We start from the raw sequence: 19,578 nt of genomic DNA, 5'->3' as shown, positions 1-19,578 counted from the left end.
TGGCCAGGAAAAGTACCTTACTACTCAGTTTCTGAGGAATAGACACTCCTGTGTTTCAGTACAGGGTGTGTGGGTGTGTATTCTTACACTTGCGTGGGACTAGACAGCTCTCACTGTGTCTTTTCATACAGGTGACTCAACACAGATCACCTTTTAAATGAAACCACGGAACTGATCAATCGACCTTAGAAATCTCTCAGTCCTGGTCTTCCTCTTTACAAGACCACAGGATAAAGGGGGGGGAGAAAAAAAAGATCCGGTGCCCGTGACGGCCACCAACCAGGCATCTCAACACACTTCTGGTGCTGTAAATATTTTTAATCGGTACGTACTTTAATATCAGCATCGTTTAATTTCATGGAGACATTACTGAAACATTGCTGAACCAGGAATCTCGTGCTGTGTTTGCATAATTGTAAAATGGATCACTATTAAATTCAAATCAAGCTCAAAGACCACAATCCTACTATTAGGAAGCACTGGAGGGATGTATAGATCTCATAACACGCAGTATAATCAGCAGTCTTAATGCAACAATTTGCTTTCTTTTCTTTTTACGCACTGCACTAAGAGCTTCCACATCATGCAGGCAGCGCGCGCATCGCCGCATCCTCTGCATCCTCTGCACTGAGGAGCATCGCATCCCTATACTGCATCTCTCTCTCTCTCTCTCTCTCACACTCACACACACACACACACACACACACACACACACACACTGCTTTATATTTGCTTTTACGATTCAGTAAACAAGCACATCTGCTGCAAACTAACTGACTTATTATTATACACATTGGATGCACAAGCAAACAGTCTCCAAAAACATAAACCAAAAATAAAAACTACAGTAAGTAAGTAAGTAAGTCTGGGTTGCAGTGCTGGAGCGCACCTGAACTTCACTACTGTCTGATTACATCCATTCTTACCAGTGAGCTTTTCAGGACTAAAGCGCACGCCAGAGGAAGAACAAAGCCGACTTTCATTTTCGGCCCCGATTCAATCTGTTCCTCTTAAATCGCCGGTAATTCCTCTGTTAAAGGATGTGAAAGAGATGGAAAGAGTATCGCGTCCTGGCTCGTCTTGCGCCCCGACTGCAGGTCTCTGTACAACTCAGCATCACCAAGACACCCCTCCTACTAACGAGCGCACATGGGCAAGAGGGATATGGAAAGCCAAAGAGGCCACATTGGCTCTAGACGAAGAGTATGATGCAGGGACAGAAATAAGGCTTCATTATACTGGATGAAGGAATTTCTAATTCACTATGCTGATTAAATGTTTGTGCATACTGTATATAAACTATTGGCTTTTGATTGTCGATCGACAAATGGTTATTGTGGCTACAGGAGTCACACCTTGTTGTAATCTGGCTGTAATTAAAGGTGGGGTGCACAATGTTTGAGAAATGCTTCAGAAAACTGGATCGGGGCGACAAACAAAACAAACGTGTAGCCAATGAGCATAAAGGGCCGTGTCTTGTCAATATGCAGCGGAGAGAGTGTTCAGTGTGCATGCGTGACATTAGCAGAAAGCAATTGAAACATTGACCTGGCGAATAAAAACGAAAAGCGAAAAAAGGCTTACGATAAAGCAAGAAGCAGGACCCGTGTTAATATACTGTAGGATCAGCTTTCCAGCACTGGAGAGAACTGAACGTCTTCCGTGTGAAACGGAGCTAAACCTTTCACGGTACAACACACAGTACTACAAAAACACATTTGTATTACCATAGTATTACTCATTGAGTTCATTTATTGATAAAAATATTCCCTCAACCAGCCGCCCCAGCAGGTTCCTCCATAATAGTTGCCTGGGTTATGTATGTATGTGTGGGGCGGAGCTATCAAAACAGGGGTGACATCCATTTGGGTTAGGGGCTTGTTTGTTTTGGTGATTTCAAATGTCAACATTGACTTTCAAACATCGTGCACCCCACCTTTAAAGTCTGAAGCCTCACTGATAATGATGAATAATGATATACACTATATGCCCAAAAGTTCCCCAGTTGCACTGCTGCACCTTACCATCACACCCATATGTTGGCCTTCCTGAATCGGTTGCTACAAAACACAATTGTTTCAGATATCTTGTGGGTGAATAGACAAAGCCCTATGGTCACATTTAAAAATCTAGTTGAAAGCCTTCCAAGAAGAACCCTAACCCTAGGTTATTATGGAAGGAAATATGGAGGCGATATGTTCAGATATAGTTATCCACAAACCTTTGGCCATCTCTTGTATTTTAATCTCTTTTCAAGAAAACTAATCTTCTTATAGCACTAAAATTGTTGATGTTTGCCTATGTAAACCTTGCCGACATGAATGGGAGCGATCAGCCAGTAAAGTGTGGTCATATGGTGGTTATCATAAAACCCCATATATACCCACACTGTTGTCTGGGGGCATAACATTAATGATATGTAGCAACACTTAATCTTGTTCCCTGGCATTACTAAGCCATGGCCATGACTTAATTAACTTGTCCCCATGTCTTAAGGATCTTGTTACTATGCATTACTAACTATGTTGTGTTTTAGAATCTCATTCCTATTATTAATATTACTATTATTGTTTTTTTAAAAGGTAGGGATGTCACTGGCAGACAAGCATCCGGCTGCCAAGACTCAGACTAAGCTAGTCAAGCTGGCACACCTTCTATGCCAGCTGGCAAGTGCTGGGAGATAAAAACATTCATTCATTCATCTTTAGTAACTGCTTTATCCTGGTCTAGGTCATAGTGGGTGGTACGAGCGCACACACGCATTTACACCTAAGGGGAATTTAGAGTTAACATTCCACCTACTAGCATGTTTTTGGAAGGTGGGATAAAAGTAGGAGAACCACGAGGGGAAAAAAAAGAACAAGTGAAACTCAACAAAGACAAGTAATCCAAACTCAGTATAATACCTGGGAACTGCGAGGTGGAAACACTAAGCACCGCACCACCATGTCACTGCCGATTGAACCGGTTGTAGGCAAATATAGACTTCCAAAAGGTTATTTGGCATGTTTTAGAGTGTGAGGAGGCAACTTCATCTGCTTGAAGCATTTTGTAGGAAAAATATCTTATTGCAAGTGTATTTCATAAAAAAGTTGGTGCTGCAGATCTCCTCCTCTAATACAGTCACAAGTCAGTACCCACTACTGTATTCATAGCTGCATATCAAACCGCATACTTCACAATAAACAGTATGTCTAAATATTAATAACACTATTCACAGTACTTTGCTAGTGTGTGGTTTGGAATGTGCCTTAGTCACTGGTTCTTTTGCATAGACTTGAAAAATCATGAACAGAGCTGTCTGTTGGTCTTTAAGAGTCATGAGACCTTGTGATATAATGCACTGCGCAATCCTAATCATTTTTCATTGTCAGGATTTTCATGTTCAGATTTTCGTCTTCCACCAAACAGCCAAATCAGACAGCACAGACCGTGAATTCCGGGTCTCAGGAACGCAGTGTTTAAAAGTTTATTTTTTCCTCTTTTATACTTCAATTAACATAAAATTGTGTTCTGACGCTTTAATTATCAATAATTTGCATTTCAGCAATAAACTATGGGTTGCCATAATGGATTTTGTACAGTGATTACTTTGGAACTGAGTAGAGCCAAATACTGACTGGATACGTGCTTGATGCACAAAGGCGGTAAATCCCACCTGCTGGCTATTTGTTTGCTAGAAGAAAATGGCAGATGTTTGATTTCCTATTGAGTGCTGATCGCTCTTTTTAGTGTTCTCTTTTTCAGTCCTGCCACAAAAAAAAGAAACTGAGACTAAGTCTTCATTTCAAATTGTGCTATGCCCTAAACACTACACGCCATTTTCCTCTCAACTAAAAACAAACCGCTGTCTCATAAAAACACCTCACATCCTGACAAACTCGCGTCTCGCTACATCAGCAGCTACGATCATTCTTATTAAGTGCTAAAAGTGTGATGCGACTTTATGTTTTAGCTGAAACTGCTTGAGCATAACTGGGATTGTTAAAAAGAGTTCGTCGTTAATTGAATTAGGTGGAATATTTAAGGTTGAGCTTTTTTTCCTTTGGTATTGTATCATATGAACACATGCTCACTTATTACCAGTGACTAGACTATTTTAAAATACTTATTAAAAACCATTTCCGTCTGATGAGCTTCTTTACTCCGGTGCTTCTCATGCCTTTGGGACTGATTACACGTGTATTAAAATACAAAAGCAACCTTTATTTCTCTGCACAGATGACGCAACTTAAACAATTAAGCACTTTTGCTGTGCAACCGGCTGCTTTTGTAGTTTACTGGCTCTTCTGCCGACTTTTTCCTAGACGGCTTTCAAACCTAGAAGTATACGATAAATGAATTGAATCGAACCGAATCGAATCGGTGTCACCCAGAGTCGGACCTTTTGAGTCTGATTCCTCTCAAAGGCTAAATTTATAATGCATACTTTTTATCCTGTATATTGTGACATTATGCCGTGCGATGGGTTGGCACTCCGTCCAGGGTGTATCCTGCCTTGATGCCCGATGACGCCTGAGATAGGCACAGGCTCCCCGTGTCCCGAGGTAGTTCGGATAAGCGGTAGAAAATGAATGAGTGAATGAGTGAATACTGTGACATTACAAATAAAACTGAATTGAATTTCGTTCTGCTGTTTGTTAATAACGATGATGACGATGATTTTCGGATGGTTCTTAAATAGTTTATAAATGAATACTATTGTGATCTAACACCATTAATAATGATGCTTAAAAGAGCAAACTACTCGAACAGCTTTAGTGAGAAATGAGAGAAGGAGGAAAGATGCACATTGTTGAAAATGTCGCTTGTGGCCTTTATTCGTTTGCTTTTATTTGCAGCGCTCGCTGAGTGCAGCGGTGTGAAAAATCTGCTCTCAGCGCCTCACAAGGTTTGTTGCAAATTCTTCTAATCAAGCCCAGTTCTCATAAATATAACATCTGTGCACTTGGAAGTAATCAGTTTATGGCTGTGTCCGAAAATCAGCTCCGGCTTTATGTCGAAGTGAAGTCTTCTGGGCCGACCGGATCTGTCTTCATCTACTTTCTCTTTTTTTTGAGGTAACAGTGATATGCCTTAGTGTGTATCGAGTGTGTGTGTGTGTGTGTATCATTCTGGTGTGTTTCAATGAACCAGTGCAAGCTTCACACGTATAAATTCAGCAGATTTTCTTCACCAGATTCAACATGTCATTAATTCCAGATAAACAGCCGAGTTTCTTCGATCTCCGTCCGAGTTCCACGTTCGAACCTTGTCTTCTGACCGATACATGAACAACACTAAATGAATGATTCATTACAGTGTTTGTTCTAATAATGTCAGAGGATTTCCAAGCTTATATTTAACCTCGGCTTAATCCCGATGAGTCAAAACTTCGCCTTCATGAATTCTGTAATTAGACCTATATCTGGATTTGGTCCATTTTCAAATATTCATGAAAGATGTCTAATTATTCACAGCAGATGTGAATGAAAGAGGATTTACATCCTGCTTCATCATGTCTGGGAGATTTGCTTGAGAAAATGAGATCTTCTAGCAAAGATTAATCAACACGATGTTGTGGAAATGTGAGTTATTTGCATTTTTTTTTTGTCAAACACTTTCTTATTTAAGCAAAACTTATACTTACATTTAAATATGTAAATACAGTTTTAGCAGGGGCTTAGTGGTTAGCACGTTCACCTCACACCTCCAGGGTTGGGGGTTCGATTCCCACCTCCGCCTTGTGTGTGTGGAGTTTGCATGTTCTCCCGTGCCTTGGGGGTTTCCTCCGGGTACTCCGGTTTCCTCCCCCCGGTCCAAAGACATGCATGGTAGGTTGATTGGCATCTCTGGAAAATTGTCCGTAGTGTGTGATTGTGTGAGTGAATGAGAGTGTGTGTGTGCCCTGCGATGGGTTGGCAATCCGTCCAGGGTGTATCCTGCCTTGATGCCCGATGACGCCTGAGATGACGCCTGAGACGCCTGAGACCTCCCCGTGACCCGAGGTAGTTCGGATAAGCAGTAGAAAATTAATGAGTGAGTGAGAGAATATTTAAATAATGTCATTCTCATTTTTTCTACTCTGCTTTATATTGAGCAGGAAGTATTAAAAAAGTTCACTGTATTCTCTATGCATAAAAATCTACAAATTCAACACATATATATATATATATATATATATATATATATATATATATATATATATATATATATTTAATAAGTACAAATATGTAATATCAAAAAACAGTGCTGAAAAATGCCTTGCTTCACAAAAGCAGCTCGCAGTGAAGGAGCTAGTTTAAAGAACTCTGAGTGTTTTACTTTTTGAAGTCAGTGAATAGTTTTCACGCAGCACTGGTGGAATTAATAGACTGTGCCAAACTCCTTGCACTGCAACGTTCCCTACAACACAAGTTTCCAATTCCGATGAAGGCGAGTCCACGAGTACGCACGTCTCGCTGCCGGGATGTTCGCTGCGGACATGAATAATGCCTGGAAATGCAATTTCATTCATGACTAAGACCAGGGATCTCTCGACATCAGGTGCAGTGATAAAAAATAAAAATAAAAAAAAAAATAAAAAATAAAACACCTCTCGTGGCACGCTGCAATATGTTTCCGAGTAAGAGCGTCCCAAAGTCACTCAGAGCAAGCACTTCACGCCAGCTGCAACAGCAAACAGGAAAATGTGCCCAGAATAAGCAAATAATATCTCCGTAGTTTGCACTTCTCTCTCGTAGGAGACAGCCATAAATAAAAAGCTGTCACACTTGCTACACATTTCATCTAACGGGAGACAAATGGGTGCCGTGTGCAGTTTCTTCTACCTGACCTTTAGGCAGCAGTTACACTGCACAATGATTGCTTGATGTGCTCACGGAGGCCAAGACACTGACGAATGATCCTGGATGTCATCTCATATTTCCCCTGAACCTGAACGCCAGAAAACACTTTGCTTAATTAACCTCTCTGTCTGCTCCCCTACTTCGATAGTTCTTCTACACATGATGCACTGCGTCTGCTACACCTTTCACTCTTTACAGGTACCATCGAGGTGGTGATTAATTTCCAATAACAGCATACTGCAAAGTGCTGTAATCATCTTATACAACAGCAATTTGCCAACATGAACAATTCTTATTGATTAAAAATCATCAGCTCGTTCATTTTATCCGTTTATAGCTACAGTTATTTTGGAGGATTGTCTGTGATACCTGTTATCACTTACTGAATGTTATAGCAGCTATAACCAATCATTCCCTCACCAGCCTTTATGTTTTCTCTAGATTGAATTTAATTAGACAAATCTTGCCTGTTTTATCTCCTTCCAAAAATGCCAAATAAATGTCACCTGATGGAAACGTATATATATATAATAATCAATCATAAGAGAGATGACACAATTTGGAACCTGTTTACGTTGATTATCTGCCGTTCCGGGTGTAACATGAACTACAGGATATCATTAATGCACTTGTTTTATTACATTATTGTTTCTATAGTAACGGTTCATACGCAGGGACTTGTATTGCAGACTAATAATAAACAGATGTTAAAAAAAAATGCTATTGTGTAATAAAGACAATCTTATGGGTTGAAGTGATGAGCTTTTTTTAGATATTTCATTTAACATTTATTGAAGTAGTCTCAGTTTTGTGTCTGTGTGCGCGTGTGTGTGTGTTTGTGCCTGTTTGTGTGTGTGTGTGAGAGAGAGAGAGAGAGAGAGAGAGAGAGAAGGAGAGGAAGGCTGGTGAGAAAGGAACGCTGGTTTTTCGTGACTAACAGGAACTAACTTGTCATTCGGACTTTCCGCAACATTACATCTAATTACAAGCCATTTTAATTGTGTGACATGTTGTTCAATAATAAATGATACATTGTGTGCGTTTTCTACTAATACTGTCACGATTCAGCCCGGACTTTGGCCACGTGTGTTTGTTTATGTTCTGTGTCACGTGTATGCCCTGCCCTTGTTTAGTCCTCCCCGCCTCTGCACACCTGCTCCTCATGTTTTAACTGTCTTGTGTATTTAACCGTGCCTATGGCAGTGCGGAATCCTCATCCTTGGTCTCGTCTTTTATTGGGTCTTGTGTCGTTTTTTGTCCCTGTTTTATTTCTTTTATTTATTAAACCTGTTTATTTTTACGCTATCCTGCATTTGGGTCTTTTTACCCCGCATCCCTGACAAATACCTACATGTACCTAGTAAAATCTCAGAAAAATCAAGTCAGGGCAATTGTACAATTTGAACAAAAATGGCAGGACCTCTGGGGTTACCGTTGTTGAATTTTTGCTGACGAGCAATGAGCAAGCATAGCACTACACCCTGGGCACAATCTGGACCAAAACTTTTAAGGGCCTATGCAAGTTACTGAAGCATCCCATTATGACTTAATAATTCAACTTATTAAAGCAAGTGCAGATATACATATATATATATATATATATATATATATATATATATATATATATATATATATATATATATATATATATAAAATTAGGCTCTGTCCTAAACTGTAGCTGTTGCATTTGATTACGTTTAATGCTCTTGTAATGTAAGTAATGAAAGCCATTCGGTATGCTGTTGCCAGGCAAAGATCCAAATGGCTATTTCTGAATGCTATTTTACCAAATGCCCTTTTAAAGAAGTATTATTGAGGACAGAGCGGTTATATAACCAGACTCCTCCGGTCAGGGGAAGGAAGATAATTGTGCTTAAAATATCTTGGCTGTTTCAAGGGCCATTGAGATGTGTGAATTTACCCCTTTAGATTGAGAGTCATTATGTAATGTGTTAGTTTTAATGACCACAAGGATGTTTTTAGGTTCGGATACTTAAAAGCATTTAGACCCTTTAATGTGGGCAAATTGCACATTTCCAAGACATTTAAACATAGATACTGTATTATTATTTTTTTTATAACTAGCACTATTCACTATGATGATCAATCTATTTTGATTGGTTATAGATTGACACTTTACGTTTCTACAGTTCTAGTTAGTTCCAATGACAAGATATTTTAATTCTATAGTCTTCAATAACATCCTATAAGATTTCAGCTTTGTGTCAATAGTTTGGGCCAAAACACAGATTTAATATTCAGATTATAAAATGTTTAATGATTATGGACATCCATGGCATAGGACATTTCAGTTTTAGTGGATTGTTGTTTTTTCCCCCTTTAATATGCCCCCAGTTTGTCTGTTTCAACAGTATATATAACATATCAGCTCACCAAGAAATTCCAGAGCAGTATCAATGCACCATGGCACATTTTCTACAAGTCTCTGAAACTGTACTGAAGGAATTGAACACCATTCTCCCCAAAGATCTTCCAGATGGTGTTTTAATTATGGTGGTGTGGAGCAGCGCCATCCAAATTTCCATACTGGTGACAATTGGGTTTAGATCTGGTAACTGTGAAGGCCACAGCATAAGATTTACAATATTATCCTTCTCAACAAATCATTCATTGAGCCCTTGTGCACTGTGGATGAGGTTTGGGGTAATCATGGGCGACACCTCTTCTATAGGGACCCTGGTCGTGTCAGGGAATGAGTGCCTCCGGTGGGGAGAAAATCCAGACCCAAATGCAGCGATAGCAATTGACAGGAGTTTCATTAAAAAATAACAAGACTGACACACAAAGGGAAAATCTAGGCAACAAAATACAAAAGAAGATACAGAAATCCAGGAAATAAAACAAAGAACAAAAACTAGAGGCACCCAATTACGTCACAGACTCTGCAAAAAATAAACGCAACCCAGGTATAGATAGGGGAAGTGATTAATAAAACATATGGAACATGTGCAGACGTGGGAAGTGGGAAGCACATGTAAGCACAAAACAGACACATGGCACAGAATGTAAACAAACTTGTCCGAGCCATCCATGATAAGTGGAGACAGCCAATGGAATAAATGTCTCCCAGAGAATTAAAGGCAGGGTCTCCGATTTTTGAGAAATGCTTCAGAAAACTGAGTCGGGCCGAATAATAAACAAAAATCAAAACAAACGTGTAGCCAATGAGCAGAAAGGGGCGGAGCTTGTCAATATGCGGCGGAGAGAGTGTTCAGTGCGCATGTGTGACATTAGCAGAAAGCGGTTTTAACATTGTCATGAAGGATAAAAACAAAGAAAGAAAGTGAAGAAAGGCTTACGATAAGGCAAGAAGTAGGACGTGTTAATATAGGAACAGCTTGCCAGCGCTGGAGAGAACTGAAGGAGCAGGAAGTTGGCACATATTCACAGATTGGAGTTTCCCGAGTCAATAACTCCTGAGCTAAACGCTGTTACTACACAAATAACACCTAAAGTAACAGCGTTTAGCTCAGGAGTTATTGACTCGGGAAACTCAACTTTACTTAAGACGCCGAGGCGCTTTTTTCCTTCTCGATAGGTGAGTAACGTTGGTTTTGCTTTGTTACACAGAACTAATATATGCCGTCCTTTGCATGATTACGCTTGTGTGTCATTTTTGCTTGTTTGTTTATCTGCAATCGTATTGTTCTTCCCTTCAGCTATGATAAAGACACATTTCTTTCCATTAGTTGCCTGGGTTATGTATGTATGTGTGGGCGGAGCTATCAATACAGGGGTGGGACCCATTTGGGTTAGGGGCGTGTTTATTTTGGTGATTTTACAACATTGGCTTTCAAAAATCGGAGACCCTGCCTTTAAGAAGGTCAATGGAATTTGTCACTCAAAAACTATAAAAAGTTTAAGGCACCATAATTTCTTTTAGGTGTTTTTGTCTTTATAAAGAAGAAGAAGAAGCCTTTATTTTTGTTACATATACATTATAGCACAGAGAAGTTTTTTCTTCACATATCCCAGCTTTGGATGTCGGGGTCAGAGCACAGGGGCAGCAATGATGTAGTGCCCCTGGAGCAGAAAGGGTTAAAGCAGGTGTTTTAAACACATTTACTACCCTCCACATCTACACCGATGTCAGGCATCAATCAGTACAAAAGCATGTGGCAAAACTATTTATTCTGCACACACAATGTTCAAGCATTAAAACACATTTGATTGTTGTTTTAAGCAAAAATGCAAATGCAGCATTTTACAGAAACCAATTTTGTACAATTTAGCATTTGATGGTTGTGAGGTGGAGAATAAATTAATAATTCATGCATTCAGGGGTGGGAGGGGGTAACAGTGTTCAGCAAGGGCAGACTTGTGAGTTTATACTGTCAAACAAAAATGCAATAATGCATAAAAATGTCATCTGAATAATGCAAAGGCAGAATGTATAAATAGTAGATTAGGTCTGATTTAATTATGCTGCCACAAAAGCCAAGCTTGGCATTAAACAAACAAGTGCAGGCGAGCGGAATGAGTCGGCTCAGTGTACACATGGCATGGTGCAGGAGCCAAGACGAGGTTAACGCTCTGATCAAGTGGAGCACGGTGTGTACAACCTATTTTATTCTGAAGGCTTCCAGCCACTGTTTGTGAACACACTGCTGCTAAAACACTAGGCTGGAGTGTGTTGTGTTTTAATTTCCTACAAGAGCACACTTCACATGTTCACACTATTGCGAGATTTGTATGAATATTCTAATGAACTCACGAGTGCTTAGACAACAGCAAGTCAAATAACATTTGCCTGTTAAAATGTGGATTTTTTTATTGTGACTTCGAACCTTCATTGAGATAAAGCCAACCCTGTGAGGATCCCGAGGCATCTAGAGCTGTACCAGCTCCGGGATTAGATTCCACTTCATGAAGATTTGGACATTCAAAGAGAAGATGCCGACTCCACGTGGTCTTTGAGGAAATAATTCATAATAACACTCTCCGATGTTAATTACTATGGAACTCTCTACCCATTGCACTCAGAACCATCACCACTCTGTCTGGATTTAAATCAAGGCTTAAGACCCACCTTTTCAACCTTCACTATCAGTAAATGCATATGTATTAGGAGTCCTTCATTTTTCTGAAATGTGGTGTATGTATCGTGTACTATGTAGAGTCCTATCTCTTGTACTGTATGTTTTTGTGTATAGTCCTGTCTTCTGCTATTATCTCATGCAGCTGCATGTGATCCTTCGTCCTGGGCAAATGTCCGACGAATATGTATATGTGTGTATATGGATGATCCTTTGTCCTGGGCAAATGTCCGACGAATATGTATGTTACATTATGTACCTTGTAAAGCGTCCTTGAGCTTGGGAAAGGCGCTATATAAATTAAACATATTATTATTATTATAACAGTTTATAATCACACACTCCAGTGTCACCCAAATGAGGATGAGGTTCACTTTTGAGTCTGGTTCCTCTCAGGGTTTCTTCCTCTTCCATCTAAGGAGTTTTTCCCTCACCACAGTCACTTCAGTCACCTCAGGCTTGTTCATTAGGGATAAAAACAAACACATTTAAAAATAAATCTAATACTAATCTTGAACCTTTTGTATTATATTAATCTTTGTATAATAGACTATTCATACTGTATTATATTTCACTACACCTTTTGTTTTGTAAAGCTGCTTTGTCTAACAATGTCTATTGTTAAAAGCGCTTTACAAACAACAAGCTGCCAACCTTGGGCCCCTGAGCAAGGCCCTTAACCCTCAATTACTCAGCTGTATAAATTAGATAAAAGTCGCTATGAATACAGGCATCGGCCAAATGCCAGAAATGTAAATGCAATAGTTTAACTCATTATTTTCATTTGGTTGCAATGATATTGAGATATTGACAAATTAATAGAAGACAAATGAATAAAAAATCTAAGATATGCTTGAAACACGAATCCATCCAGTTGGGGTGTCCTCTCAGAGGTATCCATAATTATATAGAAATATCACGACTTGTGTTTCGGAGGATTGCTTTAACCAATAATACCCTTCTACTGTCGAAAAGCCTACAAGGTGGAAATATGATAGATAATGTTTACAGCTTTAGTTTTACGTAACTTTGGTGAAATGTTCGTGTCTAGTGAATTTTTTTTTTTATAACCGGTTGGTGTAATGGTCTTAAATTTATGTGCAGACAGCTTAGAACTACACATAGGATTTTTACAAAAATAAATTAGGCAAATTATTATTTTTTTTTAGTGCACAGGTGTTATTATCATCTTTGTAGGATGAATAGCGATACTCCAGTCTTGTAGCTGAAAATCGAGCTTCCCAAGTCGTCGCACGGTTTTCAGCTTATGGTTGCTTGGCTCTTCATCTGCGGGAACATTTTAAGAGCTCAGGCAGAGTGAGAGCAGGTAGAGTCAGTTGGCTAGCATAAGACATGCGGTCTGATTGCAACCTCATTGTGAGCGCCGAAATTCAATAGGAAAGCCTTAATCTTGCCCTTGCACTAGGCTCTGGTGAGAGTCTGAAGAAAAGAAAGCAAGCACATCGTGTTTCCCAGGCTCTAGCTAGCATTAGAGAACACCTTTGAAAGCGATATATCTGTTATCCGTAGCTTGGAAGACCATCCTGTCGAACAAAACGCAACTGTAGAACACGGGTCACAGTAAACTCAGCTTTACCTTTCGCCCAAATAAATCAATGTCACAATTTCAGTACAAAAATTAGCCACCCTAATGTCACTAATGTGTTTTCTTTTTAAAAAAATATCATTTAAGATGCATTTATTCAAGGGATTCTCAACCTTTGTGACCAAGGGGGCTGTTTTAAAAGGTCCTAATTCTTATAAACCTGCGTAAACCCTGCTTCCCATAAATAAGTGCTGGCAAAACGTTGGTTTAGGCAGTTTAGTAGCATATTGTATTTCAAATACTATTTTCATGACTGTAAATCCATTAGCAACCCAACCCACGCGTGTCAGGCACGAAGCATAAATTTCGATGCTTTCCTGAGCATTCTTGTGTACTTAGCAGGTCACAAACTTAACATATGAACCACCGATTTGTTCAGAAACAGGTGCATGCGCCACCATCAAATTCTGTATCATATACTTTGGCCTGTTGGAATCGGATCCGCTTCTTTGTACCTGTGTAGAGGGATCAGTATGAAATGCTGAGATACAGAGCACCCGAAAGCTACGGCTGTGGCACTCGCAAAGTGCTAACACAGCATATAGACGAAGGGAAGGAGAGAAGGGGAACTGAGCCAAGCTGCAAAAGAGCAAAAGTGCAAGTTTGAAAGAGAAGAGAAGAAAGAGAGACAAAGGCCAGAGTGGAATCGGATAGGAAGCTTGGAGAAAAGAAGGAGAGATTGCAAGTTTCACTCACAGTCACAAGGGTAATGAGTAGCGCTGGAGGTTCTGCAGTGGTTTAATGAGGCCTGTGAATAGACAGTAATTATGAGTCTGCGGTAAAGCCGGCTGTTTTGTGGTAAAACCGAAGAAAATAGGAAGCACTGGCCTTCCCCGTGGCTGACTCATCACTGATACGAGACATAGAAAACATGTTGCTATATTAGATCTGCACTCATGAGAATTAAGGCGTGTCATGACTGTAAGTGTGTTCATTAAAAATAAACACGATGCACTTCACAGGCTGCTGAGAAGACGAAGATGCACCATTCATTAAGTTAACATGGATTCCTTCATTTATACATTCATTATTTGTCTGCCTTTCATTAACTGCTGCTATTTATTTCCACACAACCTGACTCATCCATTATGTATTCTCTTGTCCACGGACTTGTCCACCTACTCACTCATGCGTTCCCTTACTTGTCCATTATTCATTCTTTCATTTAGCCAATCATGCAAACACATCACTATCACATTGTTGGTTTTGTCCCAGTACACATCTAACAAACAAAAAAAGATGCATATTTCAGGCACGACAAAACGCAGTCGCGCTTCATTATTCATACAAACCAAAAGCTTGAATAAAAAATCACTTGTGCATCTCAGAGCACCGATTTGGTATCGTTCATCAAGACATTCATCTTTAAGTACTATAATCCTGAGATCACTAGAAATAAAGATCTTTTTCTGGTGGACATATTGAGCATAGTGTGAACGGCTGTGTGAAGGGCTCTTAAGTTCTACCGTGCCTCGTCCTCCAGAAAGAACGTGTCGATCTGGAGAGCCGACTTCATGATTCCCTTTAACGGAACATCACGGAGGGACAAACCACTTCATTAGATGTCCGTACGTATCTGTTAATAGCAGTAAAGCCTGCTTAAATACAAGGTTTAATACATTCATCCATTCATTCATTCATCTTCTACCGCTTATCCGAACTACCTCGGGTCACGGGGAGCCTGTGCCTATCTCAGGCGTCATCGGGCATCAAGGCAGGATACACCCTGGACAGAGTGCCAACCCATCGCAGGGCGCACACACACACACACTCTCATTCACTCACGCAATCATACACTAGGGACAATTTTTCCAGAGATGCCAATCAACCTACCATGCATGTCTTTGGACCGGGGGAGGAAACCGGGGGACCCGGAGGAAACCCCCGAGGCACGGGGAGAACATGCAAACTCCACACACACACAAGGTGGAGGCGGGAATCGAACCCCGACCCTGGAGGTGTGAGGCGAACGTGCTAACCACTAAGCCACCGTGCCCCCCAGGTTTAATACAAAAACTATTTAATATTATTATTGCTATTATTACTCCATCCCAGATAACAACTTTAGGTTACATTAGTTCATTCTGTTAATAATCTTTATCCCACTTCAGGGTCATGGTGGATGTACAGAGCCTGTACTCATCAAATATCAGTCCACTGCATGACACCATTCATCACACACATTCACACCTAGCGGCCATGTAAAGTTGAGAGTCCACCTTCTGGCATGTTTTGGGCGTTCAAAGGAAACCAGAAAACCTTGAGGTAAGCCACATGGTCACTTTCAGGAATAAAAAATCAGCAGCCTTTTAGTGCTATTGAACATGATCGAGCAGTTCTCAATTACCTAACACTACAGCTCTATCCCCACACCCCCTGGTAAGCCAATATGACAATATCTTCCCCACTATAAATGTACTCTCTTCTAATCAGCTACAGTAACTACCCTGAAAAATATTATTTTCATTTATCCTACCCCTTGATTTACTCCTACAGCTAACCATTTGAAACACACTGGTCACCAATTAGAACGACTCGGAAGAGCGACAGGCCTGACAATGCACATATTTGCCTACAAAGATCATGGTCTACGAGGCACTTAGGAAAGCATTACTGACTATTACACAACTGTCAACAGTAATGATCTGGGAAACCCTAGAGCTTTTTTCCGCTATTAAATATTCAGACTTTTTTATTTGCCAAAATCCTGCTTTAAATTTCTGAAGGTTTTCGAATGAGAAAAATATCTAAATGCAGTTTCAGCAATCTTCCATCTCTGCAAAAGAGCCACTTTACCTCCCCCTCCTGTTAATGGGCAGTTCTCTATTTTAATTCTCCGCCAATTGCCACCCGGATACTATAACTACTTCTATACAAAAATTAAATAGTAAAAAACATTTTCTTTCACTATTCCCAGTCATAACCTGCAGGTCTGGCTCTGTTCCCCCTTGGCAACCAGAAAGTGACTGCTATCACTCCGGTTGTTAAAAAGCCAGGACTTGACCCTAAGGCGCTAAGTAATTTCAGACCCATTTATACCTTGTCTTTTCTTGGCAAACTACTCCAACATACAGTAGCAGCACAATTCAAACAACATTCAGCCCTCAGTGACCTGTTTGAATAGTTCAGTCTGAGGTAAAACAAACTATAGCAGTCAAAGTTGCACCTGTCAGGGTTACAAATGACTTGTTAGTTCTGGCTGATTGTGGGTCACTGACTTTGTTATGCTGGACCTGACTGGCTGGTCACTCGAAAGAAATAATGTTTGGTCATACAGGTACTGTCCTGTCTCCTGACAGTCTAGAGCTTATTGTAATTGATAAGTTGGGGTCGGAAATGTAGAAAAATCATGCAAGAGTCCTTCTTATTTTAAAACACATCAAAAGACATGGCTGTTTCCCTCACCTATTTACTCGGTATACATTGGTCTTCTGGTTATTCCAAACATTGGTTAATATAATACACAGTACTGTATGGACTTAATGGACTTGTCTTTACTGCAGTTGTAGCATGATCGTGAAACCACATGAAATGGTAGGATTTCTTTCCAAAATATTATTTTTTTGGAATGTTACAGACACAGGGGGGCACGGTGGCTTAGTGGTTAACACGTTCCCCTCACACCTCCAGGGTTGGGGGTTCGATTCCCGCCTCCACCTTGTGTGTGTGGAGTTTGCATGTTCTCCCCGTGCCTCGGGGGTTTCCTCCGGGTACTCCGGTTTCCTCCCCCGGTCCAAAGACATGCATGGTAGGTTGATTGGCATCTCTGGAAAATTGTCCGTAGTGTGCGATTGCGTGAATGAATGAGTGTGTGTGTGTGCCCTGCGATGGGCTGGCACTCCATCCAGGGTGTATCCTGCCTTGATGCCTGATGACGCCTGAGATAGGCACAGGCTCCCCGTGACCCGAGGTAGTTCGGATAAGCGGTAGAAAATGAATGAATGAATGAATGAATGTTACAGACACAGAGTGTTTACCTGTTTGATTGTCCAGCACTGATATTTCTTCGTTTCCATGTTGAGAAACAACAGCAACGGGCATCAGTAAACAGCAACCCACTCCCGGCTTATTAACCACTTATTCGTAATCCTCTGAAATGAAATTATATAAAAAAGTTTTCTTCCATTTACGGTTCACCAATAAAGTACAATATACAAGTTTGCATTTTACACTTTAATCTCATTTTTATACTTATTTTTCCAAATGTGCTGGACTAAGCAGCCAAAATATAAAATAGGCTAACTGCGTCACTGTCCATTTAGTTACATACTAAACATATAGCAATGCTTACAGATTTCTTTGAGCTTGAGCTTGTGTATGTGGATACAGGTAAAGGTTTGGCCTTTATTGTTAATCATGTCCCTTGTGACAGTGTGTTGGTGGATGTGGAAGGCTGGTGAGAATGAGAGCATGTCGCAGTTCTCCAGGGACAAGTGAGTCTAGCAGGATCAGCTCTCCGGGCCATGTGTGTTAGTAACAGTATCAGAATCCTGCTTCACTGTAGAGACATAAGGGTTTGCCATCTGCTTCACGGTCAGTGTTAAACATGGCTTCAGCCAAGGAGTGAGAGCTTTTTGATGTTGTTGCACGCAGTGATTAGTACCTACCAAAAGTAGTCCAAGGAAGGACACCCAGCTAACCCATCTGGTCCGATGCTGCAGAAAAGCTTCTGTAGCACAAATTGCTGCCTAATTGCAAGTACACAGTGCCTAAGGACAAGTACACACCTCCATGTTAACAATATTCCCTAAAGGCAGTGGCCACTTTCGGCAGGATAATGCACCCTGCCTCACTGCTCATGACAAAGACTTCAAGGGAGTGACTTGGCTTCTAAATTTCCCAGATCTCAATCCGATCGTGCTTCTGTGGGACAAAGAATCCTGATCCATGGAGGCCCCACATTGCAACGTAGAGATCTTAATGCTTTGGTGTCAAATAATGTACCACAGCACACCTGAGATCTTGTGCAGCCCATGCCTCGATGGGTGGTTTTAATGTTATGGCTGATTGGTGAAACCTTTACTCTGTGAAGATCATAGATTCGGTGGGAAAAAAAAAAATTAATGACCCAATTAGCCAGTGAGGAGGAGCAAAGCCTTTCTATGAGTTCCCACAGACCCAAGGGTCATCCTTTGTCCATGATCTCTCTTTAATAAGGCTAATTGCTTTACCTCTGCTGATGTGCAGGTCTATTAGCGAGGCCACTCTGCATCCCTGGAGTCTTGATTTAGCAGAGCAATTAAAACCAGAACAATAAAATCCTTCTTTTGTAGGGAAAAAAAGATGTGCAAAATAATGAAAAAGGAGTGAGATGTGTGAAACCGTGTTACGTCATTCTGCACTTTGTCGCACAATAACCCAGGCAAGAAGGAAATGTCAGAGGTACTGTATATAAGGAAAAAGAGAAAGGAATATAGAGATGCATTCTCTCACAAAAGCACCCATCTTTCTGAAGGAATGCATAAAGGTTGGTAGAAATGATCCAGTAAATCAGTTTACACAATAATGGCATAATGGTTCAGCTTTGTTTGACGGGGATAATGAAGAAGAATGACACTTTAGAAGAATGGTTCGAGAGAGCAAACAGAAGCATCTCAGTTTACCCAAAGAATGTAAGGATCATTAGGAAACATGGTGATAGATCCTAACAAAGAGCTCTGTGCCTCACTGAGCCGTGCGGCAGAGATCAGCTAGAGCGTTTCCTGTTAGATGTTACACAAACCTGACTCTCCAGGGTCCAATTTATCCCAATGCAATGAAACTAACCTCTGCCATTTTTTTCTTTTACCATTAACAATACATCATTTATTGCTGCAAAGTATTTCATGTATTTACACTTCTCCTCATTCTTTACCGAAGAATGCAAGAAGGTACGAACAATATTTTACGTCCGAATAGGAATCTCAAGGGTCCAGCGGAAGAGTAAGTCATTCTCTAACGAATAATGATCTTAAGTACAAAGGAAAAGCTCTGCACAAAGTCAAATTAAATCAGATAGTAGGGCAATTTCAGGATTCAGCTTACTGTACAATGGGACAGATGAGGCAGCTTGGAGCCGGTGGTGGAACGACAGATTTTTGTCTCCTGC

At 40.5% G+C, this 19,578-nt stretch overlaps 1 protein-coding gene across 1 annotated transcript in view; it reads right to left on the bottom strand.

Moving 5' to 3' along the window:
* The window catches only part of cdh4 (cadherin 4, type 1, R-cadherin (retinal)), a 180,311-nt gene extending 179,192 nt beyond the window's left edge, over positions 1-1,119 (bottom strand). Inside the window, exon 1 of the mRNA XM_060858591.1 lies at positions 927-1,119. Coding sequence (XP_060714574.1) covers positions 927-983 — 57 coding nt within the window. The 5' untranslated portion in view covers positions 984-1,119. The remainder of the gene's footprint in view (positions 1-926) is intronic.
* Positions 1,120-19,578: the final 18,459 nt, after the last annotated feature.

This window comes from Tachysurus vachellii, chromosome 22, assembly GCF_030014155.1.
Source record: "Tachysurus vachellii isolate PV-2020 chromosome 22, HZAU_Pvac_v1, whole genome shotgun sequence".
In the NCBI taxonomy this organism is placed as follows: Eukaryota; Metazoa; Chordata; class Actinopteri; order Siluriformes; family Bagridae; genus Tachysurus; species Tachysurus vachellii.
The sequence above is the reverse complement of the archived record's forward strand: the minus strand, read 5'-3'. Positions and strand labels throughout refer to the sequence as shown.